This window comes from Leopardus geoffroyi, chromosome A1 (genome assembly GCF_018350155.1).
Source record: "Leopardus geoffroyi isolate Oge1 chromosome A1, O.geoffroyi_Oge1_pat1.0, whole genome shotgun sequence".
Taxonomy (NCBI): domain Eukaryota; kingdom Metazoa; phylum Chordata; class Mammalia; order Carnivora; family Felidae; genus Leopardus; species Leopardus geoffroyi.
In genome coordinates this window covers 73,586,024-73,604,403 of record NC_059326.1, presented here as the reverse complement: position 1 = coordinate 73,604,403, position 18,380 = coordinate 73,586,024, and the positions used below count along the sequence as shown (strand labels likewise).

Genomic DNA, 18,380 nt, shown 5'->3' with positions numbered 1-18,380 from the left:
TGCTTTCTTTTTTTTTTTTTTTTTTAAGTAATCTCTATACCCTTGAAGCTCAAACCCACAACCCTGAGATCAGGAGTCACAGGTTCTACTGACTAAGCCAGCCAGGCGCCTCTCCCAACTGCTTTCTAATGAAGGTGCTAATAGTAGACAAAACAAAAAGGAGAAACAAGATTTATCATCACTAAACACAGTTTTAGTATTACCTTACAATTAATTACAAAAAGAGGGGAGCCTGGGTGGCTCAGTTGTTTAAGCATCTGACTCTTGATTTCGGCTCAGGTCATGATCTCACGGTTGTGAGACTGCGCTCCTCCTTGGGCTCTGAGCTGAGTGAGGGGCCTACCTGAGACTCTCTCCCTCTCTCTCTGCCCCTCCCCATGCTTGTGCATATGCTCAAGGGCGCATATGCTCTCTCTCTCTCTGTCTCGAAATAAATAAAAATATTTAAAAAATTAATTACAAAAAGAAAAATTGCAGGTGTATGTTTATTTGTATATGTGCATATAATATGCATAATGCACATACATAAGTCAACAATGACCCTTGTATCTACAGGCTTAAGATACAAAAGATGATTATGGTTACTAAACTATACGGTTATTATATAGCCACATAATACAGGGATTGTTATGGATTGAACTGCACCCACCTAAAAAAGATACACTGAAGTCCATGGGGCACCTGGGTGGCTCAGGCAGTTAAGCATCCAACTCTTGATTTTGGCTCAGGTCATTATCTCATGGTTTGTGAGACTGAGCCCCACATTGGGCTCTGCACTGACAGCATGGAGCCTGCTTGGGATTCTCTCTTTCCCTTTCTCTCTGCCCCTCACCCACTTGCAAGCACGTGCTCTCTGTCTCTTCTCTGTCTCTCTCTCTCTCTCTCTCTCTCTCTCTCTCTCTTTCTCTCTCTCTCTGAAAATAAATAAATAGGGGCACCTGGGTGGCTCAGTTGGTTGAGCGTCCGACTTCGGCTCAGGTCATGATCTCGTGGCCCATGGGTTCAAGCCCCGCATCGGGCTCTGTGCTGACAGCTCAGCGCCTGGATCCTGCTTTGGATTCTGTGTCTCCCTCCCACTCTGCCCACTGCCCTCCCCCCCGCCATTCATACTCTGTCTCTATCTCAAAAATAAATAAACACTAACAAGTTTAAAAATAAATAAATAAACTTTTTTTAATTAAAAAAAGATACGTTGAAGACCGAACCACAGGTACCTATGAATACAATCTAATTTGGAAATAAGGTCTTCACAGATAAAATCAAGTTAAGATGAAGTCATACTTGAGTAAGGTGGGCTCTTAATCCAAGATGGCTGGTGTCCTTATAAAAAAGAAAAAAGGGACATGCAGAGAGGAGAGTGCCATGTGAAGACCCAAACACATGAAGGGAAAGCTCAGAGACAGAAGTGTCACAGCAGCAAGCCTAGGAATGCCAAGGACCGCCAACAAGGCACCAGAAGCTAGGATGAAGCAGAGTCTAGCCCTCGGATTTCAGAGGGAATGTGGCCCTCCCAACAGCTTGGGCTCGGACTCCCGACCTCCAGAACTATGAGCCAGTTCCTGTTGATTTAATCCAGCCAGTTTATGGCACTTTGTTATGGTAGCTCTAGGAAACTCATATGCTAATCATCATCCAGGAAACACTACAAACTGCTTTACATCCACAAAAGCAAAAAACCCTGAACACATTATGAATGGTTTTGTTTATAGCTATTTGCAAGGCTGTTTAAAAAAGAACTCCTACCCACAGAAATGACCCTGACTTGAGAAAGTGTTGGCGTTACAGGGCTCTCATATTTCAAACCCAGAAGCTAACTTCCATAAGAGCTCATGTATTCATAGCTACCACCTACATTCTGTTCTGCAACTAAATTTCCAACAAATGGATTTAGCAGTCACCATGACTTGTTTCCTGATGCTTTTCCATTCCTTATTTTTTCTCACCAGATATCTTGGGTGGTTGACATTCCTTGTTGAGTGGCTAAGAGCTCATGGCCATTGCAGTCACTCAATTCTTGTATGACTGGGAGTCTGTTGCTTCCATACTTGAATGACAACATAAATAGGACACTTGGGTGACTTTTTCTCTCCTAAGAAACATGATTCCACTGTAGCCTGATAGCTAGTACTGCCATGATGTGAAGACCAAGACCAAAGGGGTAATTTCCCTTTGTACTGGTTTTGCACTGTATACCCATGACTCCTTATGCTTGAACTCCAGTAACTCCACCAGAACATGCCTTGGTGCTGATCAATCTGTATCGGTTTTCTTTTCCTGGGACACAATTTGCACTTTTATATCTGCAGACTCTAGCTTTTCCTGCTTTTGGGAATGTTCCTTCTGATTGTGTCTTTCAATTTTTTTTTTTTTTCTATTTGTTCTGATCTCTTTCTCAGGAATACCAGTTAGTGATATTTGGAGCCTCTGTCTGTTACCCATATCTATCTGTTGTTGTTGTTGTTGTTGTTTTTAACAATTTTATTTTTAAGTAATCTCTACAGCCAATGTGAGGCTCAAACTCATAACCCCAAGATCAAGATTCATATGCTCTACCTACTGAGCCAGTCAGGCGCCCCAATATTTATCTGTCCTTTAATCATTTTTATATCTTTGTTCTTTTCCATTTGGGTTTTGTGCAATTTCCTCACACTGACTCACCATTGACTTAATTATGTTTTTCACTGGGTTGGGTTTTTTTTTTTTTTTTTTCCTGCTTCTAATGTGGTTTTCACCTGTGCAATGACTTTGTCCTCCACTTCTTTCTGTGGGCCTGTCAATTATTTCCCCTTCTGTAGTCATATAATCTCTTCTTTGACTTCATTTTGAAAAATTGTATGAATTATAACTTTTTTGATATAAAGGGCTTATTGTCAATTTTAACTTTATTTCCTTGAATAACTCTTCCAAAGATGTATATGCCTTCCACAGTTGCCTGCTTTTATTTGCAATTTTTATACACATATATCAAGTTGCTTCCTCTGTCTTTCCTCATCCTTGAATAGAGCCGATTATCACTGAAGAGTTGTTTGCTGTCTTCAACATCCCATCGTCAAATTTGTCAAGTCTGCCCCTCATTTTTGTTTTGTTTTGTTTTTTATAATTTTGGTAAAGACACATAACATAAAATATACCATCTTAACCAGTTTTTAAGGGTACAGTTGAGTCATGTTAACTATGTTCAGTGTTGTGAAAGAGATCTCTAGAATGTCTCCATATTGCAAGACTGAAACTCTACACCCACTGGACAACACCTTTTTCCCCCCTCCCCCCAGCCTGTGACAAACACCATTCTACTTTCTGCTTTTATGAGTTTGACTACTTTATACTTCATATAAGTGGAATCATACTGTATTTCTCTTTTTGTCACTGGTGACCACCATTCTACATTCTTTCTCTTTCATTTTGACAACTCTTAAGTACCTCTTACAAATGGAATCACACATTAGTCTTTTTGTGTCTGGCTTATTTCACCTAGCATAATGTCCTCAAAGTTCATCCATGTTGTACCGTGTGTCAGAATTCCTTCTATTTTAAGGCTGAATTAATATTCCATTGTGTGTATATACCACATTTTCTTTATTCCTTCAACTATCAATGGACACTTGGGCTGTTTCCCCTTCCCAGCTATTGTGAATAATGCTGCAATGAACACAGTGTGCAAATATCTCTTCAAGATCCTGCTTTCAATTCTTTTGGATATATACCCAGAAGTGGGATTATGAGATCATATGGTATCTTAGTCAGCTAAGGCTGCTATAACAAATTATGACAGACCTAGTGGCTTCAACAACAAACAATTATTTATTTCCCATAGTTCTAGAGGCTAAGAAGTCCAAAACTGAGGTGCCAACGAATCTAATGTCTGGGGAGAAACTGCATATGGCCATCCTCTCATTGTGTCCTCACACGATGGAGCAGAGACAGAGGAGGAAGCAATCTCCCACTTCCTGTCCTTTACAAGGCACGAATCCCATTCATGGGGGCTCCTCCTTCATGACCCAATCACCTCCCAAAGGCCCCATCTCTTAATACCATCACATTGGGGGTTAGGATTCCAATATATGAGTTGGGGGGAGACACAAACATTCAGCCACAACACACATTCTATTTTTAACTTTTCGAGAAACTTCCACACTATTTTCCATAGGGGCTGTACTATTTTAGATTTTTATATTCCTACCAACAGCACACAAAAGTTCTGATTTCTCCACATTCCTGCCAACAACTATTATTTTCTGGCTTTTTTCATAGTGGCCATCCTACTGGGTGTGAGGAAATACCATATTGCAATTTTGATTTGCCATTTCTCTGACAATTAATAGTGTTGAGCATCTTTTTGTATGCTTGCTGGCCATTTGCATATTCTTTGGAGAAATGTCTGTTCAAGTCCTTTGCCCATTTCTTAATTGGGTTCTTTGGTATTTTTGTTGTTGAATTGTAGGAGTCCTTTACATACTCTGGATATTAACCCCTTATCAGATGTATGATCTGCAAAATACTTTCTCCCATTCTGTAGGATGCCTTTTCACTTTGTTGATGGTTTTCTTTGATGCACAGAAGTTTTAAGGCTTGATATGATTCTATTTGTCTATTTTTGCTTTTGTTACCTGTGCTTTTGGTGTCATATCTCAGATATCGTTGTCAAATTCAATGTCATGAAATTTCCCCCTAAGTTTTCTTCTAGTTTCATAGTTTTAGGTCTTTACATTTATGTCTTTAATCTATTTTGAGTTAATTTTTGATAAGCAGGGTCAAGTTCATTCTTTTGCAGGTGGATATCCACTTTTCCCAGCACCATTTGCTGAAGAGACTGTCCTCTCTCTATTCCGTGGGCTTGGCACCCTTACGGAAGACTGTTTGCCCATTTACATGAGTGTTTCTCTCTGGGCTTTCTATTCTGACCCATTTGTCTACATATCTGTCTTTATGCCAGGATCACACTGTTTTGATTATGTAGCTCTGGGAGGTTTTGAAATCAGGAAGTGGGTGGCCTACGTTCCACTCTTGCCATCACTACCTTCCCAGCAATTCACTAGAGGCACTGTCCTTAGCTAGAAATTAGGAAGTAAAATAATCCAGTAGCTATCAGATGAGCAGGATGTCTCCTTCCACAACCCCTACCTGCATTTCTGTAGTATTGAACTGGATCTCCATCAAGAACTCTGATGTTCCTCCCCTGGTGCAGTGGCTCACACCCCTAGATCTAACCAAAGGGTCACCGGATGGTTTCAGGACTGCCACATGAACGTTAGAGAAACCTGTACCATTTGAGGCTAATAGTAGTCTTTGCAGTTCTTGGTGTCCTCTCCCTGTTGGTCCAGAGTGCAGAGGATTTGAGAAGCATGTATTAGAGACTATGGTTTGGGGATATTGTTAATTCTTTGTTTCAGGGAAGATAAGAGTTTTCCCCTATGTTTTATTTTCTTGTTATTGTTTCCATGGGTTTGAGGCATAGAGGCCAAGGGCAGGCCACCCCAAGATGGGTTGCTTTGACATGAACAATATTTTGAGCTGAAAGCAATCCAAACCCAGCAGATTCAGAAAAAGCTCGTTATCCCCCCACCCCCCGCCATCAACTGCCTGCTTTACCAGGAAGAGAGCTATTAACCAGAGACTCCCCTTTACCTGAGAAACTTATCTGCATAATAGGGCAATTTTTGTTTTTCAAAACATCTCCTTTCATCTCCCTACTAATAGCCTTCCTCCTCTTATCCGCAGACTTCTACCCCTCTCCTTAGCTCACATAACCTTCATGTTACCTCAATGTCTTTAGAATTTCCATGTCTGTGTGAATTCCCTGTACATACGTTGATTTTCTCCTGTTAATCTGTCTCATGTCAATTTGATTCTAAGTCCATCTAGAAGAGCCTTGAAGAGCAGAGGAAAGCTACCTCCCCAATAGAGAGAAGGAATGGAGTAAACAGACCTTATTTTGTCATATTTAAATCTCCAACTTCTATCCAAAACACCTCTTCACAAAGTCTTAGGGTCACTTCTCGACACCCTTAAGATTTTCCATATTTCTTCATCAGTCCAAACTTGTTTACTGGTCTTGTTCATGACCAGCCTAAAACTTTTACTGACTTTCTACTATCTCCTATGGGTGTTTCCATTCCAACCGTACTCTTGTAATATCTTCAGTGGGAAATGAGTTTGTCATCCTAACAGTGTTTCCCCTCAGGTTATTTCTCCCATCTATCCTTCCTCATCCAAGCCTTATGGTTTCACATGTTATACTATTAAAATACAATTACCCAAATTTGTTGTTAAAACAAATCTTAGGTCTAAGGGATTAGAAGCAAAAATGGGCAAAGGCTTTCTCCAAAGAAACTAAAATTACTGTTTTTGATTCTAATGCCTCTTCTCCAATACAATCTACATCCTTATTACTACCAATTAATCTTTTTTTTTTTTTTTTTTTAATTTTTTTTTTTCAACGTTTATTTTATTTTTGGGACAGAGAGAGACAGAGCATGAACGGGGGAGGGGCAGAGAGAGAGGGAGACACAGAATCGGAAACAGGCTCCAGGCTCTGAGCCATCAGCCCAGAGCCTGACGCGGGGCTCGAACTCACGGACCGTGAGATCGTGACCTGGCTGAAATCGGACGCTTAACCGACTGCGCCACCCAGGCGCCCCCCAATTAATCTTTTAAAATACCCTTTTGTTAAGAAATCATCAAGGGCTTCTCTCTACGTCAGGAACAACAACAAAAAAGTCTAAATCCTTAGCCTGGTGTCCAAGATACAGATCATGACAGGTTACAAAGAAAGAATGTGAACTTTGGAGTCTGGCTCTCTTCAGTTTTAATACAAGATCTGCTTCTTCACCATGTGATGTTAGGTAAGCTTCTTAGCTTCTGAACTTCACTCCAGACAAGCCTGTCTAATCTTCATTACCAATACGCAAGACACTCTCCTCCCATCCATGCAAAGACCTTTGGACCCTCCTCCATACCTCTCTTAAGACCCAGCTCCTCAGTGAAGCCTTTTGATGATCATTATTTCCTCTCATGTTGGTTGTTTATTCATACCCATCATCTGAAAAATTGTCTGAGATATTTTATATTTCTCTGCTTAGTCCCCATTTCTCACCTACATTTTAAACTCTGAGAAAACAAATGCCATGTTTTGTGTATCTCTGTATTCTCGGCCACAGTAAAGGGTCCAATATTTATTAAATAGGTGATAAAATCTAACATTTTTTAAACCTCACACAAACAATTTTTAAAATCTCAACCCATAGGGGCGCCTGGGTGGCTCAGTTGGTTAAGCCTCTGACTTCGGCTCAGATCATAATCTCACGGTTTGTGAGTTCAAGCCCTGTGTCAGGCTCTGTGCTGACAGCTCAGAGCCTGGAGCCTGCTTCAGATTCTGTGTCTCCCTCTCCCTCTGCCCCTCCCCTGCTCAGGCTCTGACTCTCTCTTTCAATAATAAATAAATGGTAAAAAAAAAAAAAATTTTTTTTAATCTCAAATCATAGACTAGTAATATCCAAAAGCCATCATTAATTAAACATTTTTTTTTCTTTCAAATAGGAACTGTATTCCAAGGTAACCAAATAGCCACAGTTGATGAGTGAAAGCTCTTCTTATTGGAAGAAGATCACTAACTAATAAAGGGAGAAGATATGAAAGAAATTTGAAATATCACCATTTTCCAGCAAGGATTCAGGTAACAATCATCAATGGGTTTGGCTAAAACCACTAGGTGAAAAGTTAATGGAGACAGGATATTAGCCTGATGCCACTGTCCCCCCCCCCCCCCCCCCCCACTGATTATGTGATGATTGCAGAAAGGAAGAAAAAAGAACTTGACCATGTGGGCTGACGCTGTCACCGCCTAAATCCGATAATCAGTCTCAGAATCTAGCACGGGACGACCAGATACTATGCATCCCCTGATGTGATGCAGTATGAAGAACAAAGGGTCACCGAGGCAGTACTGTTGCCTAAAATGTTCAATCAGAATCTAACCCAAGTCTGTATGTCTAACTTCCAGCTGTCAGGAAATACTGAGGCTATAGAAATAATTTAGACAACAGGGGGGAAATATCAGACAAATCCAGAAGGTAGGACACTCTACAAGATATCTGGCCAAGTCTCTTTAAGAAGTTAATCTAGGGGCCCCTGGGTGGTTCAGTCAGTTAAGTGTCCAACTCTCGATTTTGGCTCAGGTCACGATCTCACGGTTTACGAGATTGAGCCTCACTGTTGGGCTCTGCACTGACAGCATGGAGCGTGCTTGGGATTCTCTCTCTCTCTCTCTCTCTCTCTCTCTCTCTCTTTCTTTCTCTCTCTCTGCCCCTTCCCTGTACTCTCTCTCTCTCTAAATAAATAAACATTAGAGAAAAAAAAAAAGAAGTCAATCTCCTAGAATTTAAAAAACAAAAGTGAGGGGAGGGAGGTAGAGACTGTTGTAGGTTAAGAGACACATACAAGCCACAACAAGCAAACACTAAGTGTGGTTCATGGTTGGGAACCACAATGAACAACCAGTTGTGAAAATACTTCAAAACAATGTGGAAAACCTAAATTTAGCCTAGGAATTAGATACTATGGAAATATTATTAACTTTATTAAGTATGACAATGCTATTGTGTTAAGTGTGGTTAAGGAAAAAAGTCAATTTTTAGAGATTACCATCTTCTGAGATCTAATACTTTCCGCTGCTTAATATCTTCAAGAGGAGAATACTGAGGCCACTCCCTCTGATGTCTTCCTTTTTTGTCTGAAGTTTTTTTCTTGCAAATTTGTTTCTTTACATTGCCTAGACACAAGAATACAAAGTAAGCAAAATGTTCCAGATGAAATAAGCCATTATGGGAGTATAATTAATTATGTAAAAGGGACCCCTGGGTGACACAGTTGGTTAAGCAACCAACTTCATCTCAGATCATGATCTTGAGGTTCACGAGTTTGAGCCCCACGTCGCATCGGGTTCTGTGCTGACAGCTCAGAGCCTGGAGCCTGCTTCAGATCCTGTGTGTGTCTCTCTCTGTGCCCCTCCCCAACTCGAGCTCTGACTCTCCCTCTCAAAAATAAATAAACATTTAAAAAATTATGTGACAAAATTAAAAAGTAACTGCCACTAGTTCTCAAAATGATATTGCAAACATGTTGAAGAAAGATATGTATCTTCAAGAATACTCCCCTGGCTTAAAGAGAGAGAATAAATAAAAACCAGTTTAAGCAATCATGAGTGTAGTTCCTATCAGATTCTTACACTTCCAACTCCTGATCTAGTCACTTCTCTAGGAAAAGAATCAATCGCAAAATCTTTGGTTTAGAAAATCAAATTACCAATGGTAAAATATTTAACTAGACCACTTTCCAGAAAATGAATCCCTTTCTACAAAACAATAAAACCACATTAATGTAATTCTGTTAAGAAAGTAAAAGCAATAGATCCAATAATGCAATGATGCGATATTTAAAAATAACTGCAGGCCTTACAGAGACCACAAAATGGATTAAGAATGATGCTCATGTGTACATTATGAAAACGTGACTTCAGCACCAGGAACTAGAACGGAAAACAAAGTCTTCTTTCTGTGTGTGTGTGCGTAATGAAGTGTGCACGCACACACACGCACACATGTGCACACGTGAGCACATGCAAGCAAACACACACACACACACACACACACACACACACACCACTCTCTCCAAAAGACATGTAAAGCAAATAGCAGGGTCACCTAAGGGGGAGGAGAATTGGAAGCTAGACAAAAAGAAGACAAAACTGAGAATGAGACACTGCACTGTTTAATTTTTACACTTTTTGTTTCTGAACGATGCTAATGGATTACTCAGGCAAAAAAAAAAAAAAAAAAAAAACACCTATTTAATTAAAATCTTAACTATAGAGAAATGATGGTTACCAGAAGGGAGGTGGGTGGCTGTGGGGGAAATAGGTGATGGGGATTAAGGATGCACTTGTCAAGATGAGCACCAGGTGAGGTATGGAATATTGAATCCCTACATTGTATGCCTGAAACGAGTATTACACTTTCTGTTAACTGACTGGAATTGAAATTAAAACTTTAAAAAATATATTAATAAATAACATCCAAGTTTCATGTCAGTAAAATACCATTAACATTTCAGACAGCTATGCTCAAATACTTGAATAAATTTCACACATACTACATTTTCGATGAAGTGATCAAACCTGATATGAAATTATATTAGAGCTAATATTTTATTTTTATGAGTTATTCACAATGATAAGACATAGATTATAGAGAGATATGTCTAGAAAACAAACACAGGAAGGGGTTTATTTCATTCGCCTTTCAATAAAACCCAAACCAGCTGGAACTCAGAAACTATGATGACACAGGGGATTTCTCTGATTTTTGTAAGATGTCATAATGACAAACACTGTAATATCCAGACACCAGTTTTTCCCCACTGCCTCTAGCTATTCGAAGTCTTCACAGAGAACACAAAATTTCCACAGAGCTGAACAACCAGTGGCAAATATGAGCTAAGTCCCATTCGGACAAGTTTCTTCCCCTAATAAAATACATCTTAGAGACTGACAAGATGGAAAAACTACTGTCCAGCATTTCTCCAATGTCTTGTCTTCACTGCCCCATAATGCCCTAATGCCCTACGCAATTTTTCCAGCCACTTAAAACCTTAGAGGCTAATGAAGCGTGCTAATCAGTGCCCTCAGCACCCCCTGGGGTGGTCTGGCCCCACACGCTTTCCTCTGAGGCTACCTAAGCCTGCCCTCTGTCCCCTTCAACTTTACGCCTCGGAGCCCCCCGGGCTAAAGAAGTGTGTGTTCCAAATAAGCATCCTTGGTAAATCCACCTGTTGCCACACGGGCAAAATTCCATTCAGCTCGGGAGAGAGGAAAGCTCTGGCAAAGTGGGAGCTAAGTTTGAGAGGAGAACGTAACATACCCACACCTGAACACTGTCTCCCCATCTCATCAACCCCAAGAACCTCTGCCCACTGCTGTCTGTCACCGCCATATTCCTTCTTCCGTTCCCCACCTGGCCCACAACACAACCATATAGCTCTGACACCAAAAGGAACACACATACACACACAGCTACCTCTATTCACCACGCTGCCTTTTAGAGAAAGGTCTGAGCATAGCAAAAAGTAGAGTATCTGCCATCTTTTTGACTTGAGGAACCACAGGACAGAGTTTGGGGCAATCACTGTCACTGGACAGTGAGGTGGGTGGGCACCCCAGAAATAAAAGAGCCAGAAAAGGGGAGACTCAAATTCTGTGCATAAATTTGGCCCCCATCTTAGGCTGACTCTTGAACCATGCGTGCACAGAGCAGACCCCAAAGAGCACAGCTAAGGCCAAAAAATATTGGACAGAGATTTCAAATGTCCTTAAGGGACAGAATTTGTGGTTTTAGTCAAACCAAATCTATTGGTGCTAAAATTAAAAACAAACAAATGAACAAACTTGAAATAAAGCACTCTTTGGAGGAATATACAAGAATCCAAAATCAGCACATTTCCAATACCCAGCATACAATCCAAAATTATTGAATATGTGAGGAAACTGGAAAATGTGACACCTTCTCAAGAAAAAAGATAAGACCAACTCGAAGATGACCCAAATTTTAAAACTGGCGATAAGATTCTATCTTACCTTATTTTAAGTAGGTTTCACACCCAGCACAGAGCCCAACATGGGGCTTGAACTCACAACCCTGAGGTCAAGACCCGAGCTGAGATCTCGAGCTGAGATCTTAACCGACTGAGCCACCCAGACACCCCAGCAGATAAGGATTTTAAAGTGGATATTACAGGGGCACCTGGGTGGCTCTATCAGTCAAGCATCAGACTTTGGCTCAGGTCTTGATGTCATGGTTGGTGAGTGTGAGCCCTGCTATGGGTGAGCCCCACTTCTCTCTCTCTCCCTCACTCTCTCTCCCTCTCTGCCCCCCATGGGATTCTCTCTCTCTCTCTGCCCTTCGCTCATTTGTACCCTCTCTCTCTCAAAAAAGAAAAAAGAAGAGAAAGAAAAGAAGGATGAAAGAAAGGAAAGAAGGAAGGAAGAAAAGAAAAGGCAAGGAAAAAAGAAAGTGGATATTATATCCATGCTTTATGAGATAGATAAAATCTTCCAGTAAGGAATGAGAAGATAGGAAACCCAAGATAGGAAACAAAAACTACTTTAAAAATGTAAATTCCAGGGGCGCCTGGGTGGCGCAGTCGGTTGAGCATCCGACTTCAGCCAGGTCACGATCTCGCGGTCCGTGAGTTCGAGCCCCGCGTCAGGCTCTGGGCTGATGGCTCAGAGCCTGGAGCCTGTTTCCGATTCTGTGTCTCCCTCTCTCTCTGCCCCTCCCCCGTTCATGCTCTGTCTCTCTCTGTCCCAAAAATAAATAAACGTTGAAAAAAAAAAAAAAGTAAATTCCGGAACTAAAAAAAACAATAATCTGAAACAAATAATTCATGGAATATACTTATCTTTAAGAGATCCACTTTATCTTTTTCTTCAGCTATCAAGTTTTTATCAAAAGGAAGATGAATCATGTCTTTTCCGAGGCGAGCTGACTGACACACAATGTTACATTCGTTTCAAGTGTACAATATAGTGATTCAACAACTCTACACGTTACACTCACCATAAGAGTGGCTACCATGTGTCACCACACCACACTATTACAGAACCTTGACTGTATCCCCTATGCTGTACCTCTTATTCCCAGGAGGCATTCACTCTCTAACTGGAAGCCTGTATCTCTCACACCCCTTTACCCATTTTGCCTGTCCCCCACCCCTCTCTCCTCTGGCAACCATCACTCTGTTCTCTGTATTTGTAGGTCTGATTCTGCTTTCTGTTTGTTTGCTTGTTTACTCGTTAGTTTCAGGTTTTAGATTCCACGTTAAAGTAAAATCATACAGTATTTGTCTTTCCCTGTCTGAACTATTTCACTTAGCATGATACCCTCTAGATCCATCCATGTTGCAAGTGGCAAATTCTCATCCTTTTTTATGGTTGAGCAGGAGAGATGCACTTTAAATATAAAAAGATACAAGTTGAAAATAAACGGACAGGAAAAGATACACCTTGCAAGCACTAGTCAAAAGAAAGCTGGAGTAGCCAGACTAATATCAAACAACATAGCTTTCAGAACAAGAAATATTACCAGGAATAATGAGGGACATTTCATAACAATAAAAAAGGTCAATTCAACAAGAGGAAATAATACTCATATTGTGTGTGCACCTAATTAATAGAGTTTCAAATTACATGGAAGCAAAAATCAACAGAATTAAATGCAGAAAAGATAACAATCATAGCTGGAGATTTTTAACATTTCATTTTCTTTTTTTTTTTTATTTTTTTTTAACATTTATTTATTTTTGAGACAGGGAGAGACAGAGCATGAACAGGGGAGGGTCAGAGAGAGGGAGACACAGAATCTGAAACAGGCTCCAGGCTCTGAGCTGTCAGCACAGAGCCTGAAGCGGGGCTCGAACTCATGGACCGCGAGATCGTGACCTGGGCCAAAGTCGGCTGCTTAACCGACAGAGCCACCCAGGCGCCCCTTAACATTTCATTTTCAGCTATGAAGAGAACAAGACAAAAATTCAGTAGTGACACCGAAGATGTGAACAACACTTTGGCCCAATCACAAACTCTTCGACCCAATGTGTATTTCTAGAACACTATACCCAACACTACACCCATCTTTTCTTTTTTTTTTTTTTTTTTAATTTTTTTTTTCAACGTTTATTTATTTTTGGGACAGAGAGAGACAGAGCATGAACGGGGGAGGGGCAGAGAGAGAGGGAGACACAGAATCAGAAACAGGCTCCAGGCTCTGAGCCATCAGCCCAGAGCCCGACGCGGGGCTCAAACTCCCGGACCGTGAGATCGTGACCTGGCTGAAGTTGGACGCTTAACCAACTGCGCCACCCAGGCACCCCTACACCCATCTTTTCAAATGCACACGGTACATTCACCAACATAGACTGTGTGTTGGGTCATAAAACAAGTCTCAGCCCAATTTAAAAGATGAGTTCATATGTCCTCTGTCCACAATGGAAATAAATTAGAAATCAATATTGGGGCACCTGGGTGGCTCAGTCAGTTGAGCATCAGACTCTTGATTCTGGCTCAGATCATGATCTCATGGTTCCTGGGATCAAGCTCTGCATAGGGCTCTGGACTGACAGCGCAGAGCCTACTTAGGATTTTCTTTCTCTCTCCCTCTCCCTCTGCCTCTCCCCTGCTCATGTGTGTGTGTGGGTGTGCACACACACGCTCCCTCTCTCTCTCAAAATAAATAAACTTTAAAAGAATCAATATTTAGAAAAAGCCCTAAAGTATCTGGAAATTAAGCAGCATACTTCTCACAGTAACATATATATCGAAGAAAAAATCACAAGGGAGATTATAAAATACTTCAAATTACATGATAATAAAAATACAGTATATCAACCTTCGTGGGCTGTGGCTACCAGAGTACTTACAGAGCGATGTTAAGCACTAAATGCTGGAAGCAGAAAAGTCTTGAATCAAAACGTTGGAAAAAGAAGAACAAAGTAAACCCGAAGTAAGTAGAAGAAAGAAAATAATAAAAAGCAGAAATCAATAGAATAGAAAACAAACAATTGAGAAAATTAACCAAGTTAAAAGCTGGTTATCTGAAAAGATGAGCAAAACTGATACACCCCTAACCAGAAGAAAAAGGGAGAGAACATAAATTACCACTATCAGGAAAGGAAAGAGAAATTATTGCTAAAAGACCCTGTAGACATTAGAGGGATAAAAAGGACTATTAGAAATAACTTTGGGGAGGGGCGCCTGGGTGGCGCAGTCGGTTAAGCGTCCGACTTCAGCCAGGTCACGATCTCGCGGTCTGTGAGTTCGAGCCCCGCGTCAGGCTCTGGGCTGATGGCTCAGAGCCTGGAGCCTGTTTCCGATTCTGTGTCTCCCTCTCTCTCTGCCCCTCCCCCGTTCATGCTCTGTCTCTCTCTGTCCCAAAAATAAATAAACGTTGAAAAAAAAAAATTTAAAAAAAAAAAAAAAAAAAAAGAAATAACTTTGGGGAGGGACACCTGGGTGGCTCAGTTGTTTAAGTAGCTAACTCTTGGTCTCGGTTCAGGTCACGGTCTCATGGTTGGTGAGATCGAGCCCCGTGTTAGGTTCTGCACTGAGAGCTCGAAGTCTGCTTGGGATTCTCTCTCTCCCTCTCTCTCTCTCTGCTCCACTCCTGCCCACGCCCCCCTCCCTCAAAATAAATAAAAAACATTTAAAAATATTTTAAAAATTACTTCGGGGGGCCTGGGTGGCTCAGTCAGTTAAGCGTGAGACTCTTGATTTTGGCTCAGGTCATGATCTCGCAGTTGGTGAGACTGAGCCCCGCATCGGACTCCATGTTGACAGTGTGGAGCCTTCTTGGGATTCTCCGTCCCCCTCTCTGCCCCTCCCCTGCTTGTGCTCACTCTCTCTCTCACTTGCTCGCTCTCTCAAAATAAATAAATAAACTTTAAAAAGGAAAAAAAAAAGAAATAACTTCATGCCAACAAAATTGGCAGCTTAGATGAAATGGACAAACTAAAACTTGACAGAATCGATGGGAATCAAGACAACTCCATGATCATAGAGATTTGTTACACCCCTCTGTAAAGCCCTCAGAAAATAGGAGAGAATACTTCCCAACTTGTCTTAGGAGACTTGCATAGCCTTAATTCCAACAACCTGAAAAATATATTACAAAAAAATTACAGACCAATCACCTGTAAATATAGACACAAGGTGAAACCCCCCTGACACGCTGAGAATACAAATTTACATGACATTCTGGGAAACAAGTCAAGCTGACAAACGAACAAGAAGTATGGAGGTTTTACAAAAAGAAGCCTAGAAGTAAAATACAAATCCCACCTCCACCTCCTCCTAGCTATCGTCTTTCCACAAGCAACTCAACCTCTCTGAGCCTCAATCTCTTTACCTATAAAATAAGAGTACCCACCACATAAAAATCCTGTATTACTGCGAGTTCAAAAGAAAGAAGTGAAAAGCAGTAGTGTCTGCCACAGGGCCACCACCCTGCAATTGCGAAGGCTTTGTATTGCACCCTGGGTGAATAGCGCCCTCTTAAATTGTGCAGTACACAACCTAGTCAGTGGTACCTGGAGACCCTGCTGGGTGCTCAATTTTAAAAGGAAAAAGCCACAGCTATACAGAGGAAAAAACTAAACGTTTAGTTGGGAAAGATGAATTCATGTCTCTGCAAAACTAAAAAATAGTGGTATGTTATTCTAACCACCTCATTAACCATTTCTAAGCCACTGTATACTTATCTGCAATACCGGTATTTTACAGCATTCTTAGATTTTTCAAAGCTCTCAAAATGCTAAGTTATGTGTGCAGTTTCCAGTGGCAAGCCATTAATGAACTAAATGTCCTCTGCCCAAAGTTATTTCTTAACTACAGTGATAGACATGATAGCAATGTTCCTTGTATAGCAGTATGAAAAAGGAAACCATGCTTAATGGCAAGCTTAAACAAGATACATTGTTTTCTTACTATTTTCACATGGGAAATTCACGCCTCCTTCCTTACCTGATTTGTGTTTCAAATTTGTGGTCACCCCATCAAATTCAGACTTATCAATTTCCCATGCGAGAGGTAGCTTGCCCAGGCTATTGGATAAGTTGTCCAAGCTATTTTCTTCATTGTAGATGATCTCTGATGTACTAGTTGGGATGCCAATGTATCTTGATGGGTTATTTCCCGCAGATAAAGAGGTACTATCAGGAAGACAAGAAGAGCGGGTTGAATTTGGAGGTTTATAGATTGAGGTTGCCTGGTTGAGAAAGGCATAGTCTGAACAGATGGCATAAATTTTCTCCCGAGTATGGGTCACTGGACAGCTCCACGGATAATGACCATCTCCTTTGGGGCCCAAGGGTGCCCCCGAGGCACGAGTGCAGAAAGACTGTACAGCACCATGTAGATTCTCTTCAGGAGACTTTCTCTCGGATTTGTGCTCACCATTTCCAGAATCATTTGCCCTTTCTGCTTCTGCAACGTTAGGCATTGAATGCAACTATAAAAGTTCTGTTAAGGAGAAGTTGCAACTCTCTCTGCTACTTGAAAACCAACTGTGACAATCGTTTAGAGCATCCTACAGAAACTTGGGAGCTGCAAAATGGGATCCTAAGAAAAGAGGGAGGAGAAAGAAACATCAACAATCCGCTAGACACTACAAAAGACTAACAAATATATCAAATGTTTCACATGGGTTCATTCAATGAATATTTTACAACTACTAAACACCGAGAGTCACCCTCCATCTGCTTTATTAAAAAATGATTTTACAATAATGCTTTAGAATAATAAAAAAATACAAACAACTCAATTAAAAATGGGCAAAATATCTAGGGGCGCCTGGATGGCTCAGTCAGTTAAACATCTGACTTCAGCTCAGGTCATGATCTCATGGTTCGTGAGCTCGAGCCCCACATCAGGGTCCATGCTGACAGCTCAGAGCCTGGAGCCTGCTTCAGATTCTATATCTCCCTCTCTCTCTGCCCACCCCACGCAGGCTCTGTTTCTCTCTTTCTCTCAAAGATAAATAAAAACATTAAAAAAAAATTTTTTTAATAGGCAAAATATCTGAATAGTCACTTCTCCAAAGACAGTGTAGAAATGGTCAATAAACACAACGAAATGATGTTCAGCATCATTAGCCATCTTGGAAATGCAAATCAAAACCACAATAAGACACTATGTCAACCCAGCAGGATGGCTCTAATGAAAAAGATAGGCGATAAGGATTGTTGAGGATGTGGTGGAACTGGAACCCTCAAACACATCTGATGGAAATGCAGAATGGTCTAGTTACTTTGGAAAACAGTTCCTCAAACACTTACAGAGTGACCATATGATCAAGCAATTTCACTCCTAGGTATATAGCTACGAGAAATGAACACATATGTCCACACAAATGTTCGTAGCAACATTATTTATCATAGCCAAAAAGGAGAAACAACCCAAATATCCATCAATTGATGAATGGGTAAGTAAGATAAATAAAATGTAGTTTATCCATGCTACAGAATATTATTGGGCAATAAAAATAAATGAAATACTGACCCATGCTACAACACAGATGGCCCTTGAAAGCATTATGCTAAATGAATGAAGCCAGTCACAAAGGAGCAGACAGTGTATGATTCCATTTATATGAAATGTTCAGAATAGGCAAATCTCTAGTGACAGAAATTAGATTAGTGGGTTACCTACAGCTGGGAGGGAGGAGGAGGTTGGGGATGATGGGGTTTCTTTTTGTAATAATGAAACTATTCTATAATTGATTGAGGTGATGAATCCACAACATTATGAATATACTAAAAGCTACTGAACTGGACATTTGAAA

The 18,380-nt window shown here is 40.8% G+C and overlaps 1 protein-coding gene across 1 annotated transcript in view; it reads right to left on the bottom strand.

The window, feature by feature from the left end:
* The window catches only part of LOC123599589 (DNA excision repair protein ERCC-5), an 80,017-nt gene that overhangs the window by 57,381 nt on the left and 4,256 nt on the right, over positions 1-18,380 (bottom strand). The window contains exons 2-3 of the mRNA XM_045481611.1: positions 16,562-17,158; positions 8,641-8,767 (exon numbers count right to left, since the gene is read on the bottom strand). Of these exons, the coding sequence (XP_045337567.1) occupies positions 8,641-8,767; positions 16,562-17,039 (605 nt within the window). The 5' untranslated portion in view covers positions 17,040-17,158. The remainder of the gene's footprint in view (positions 1-8,640; positions 8,768-16,561; positions 17,159-18,380) is intronic.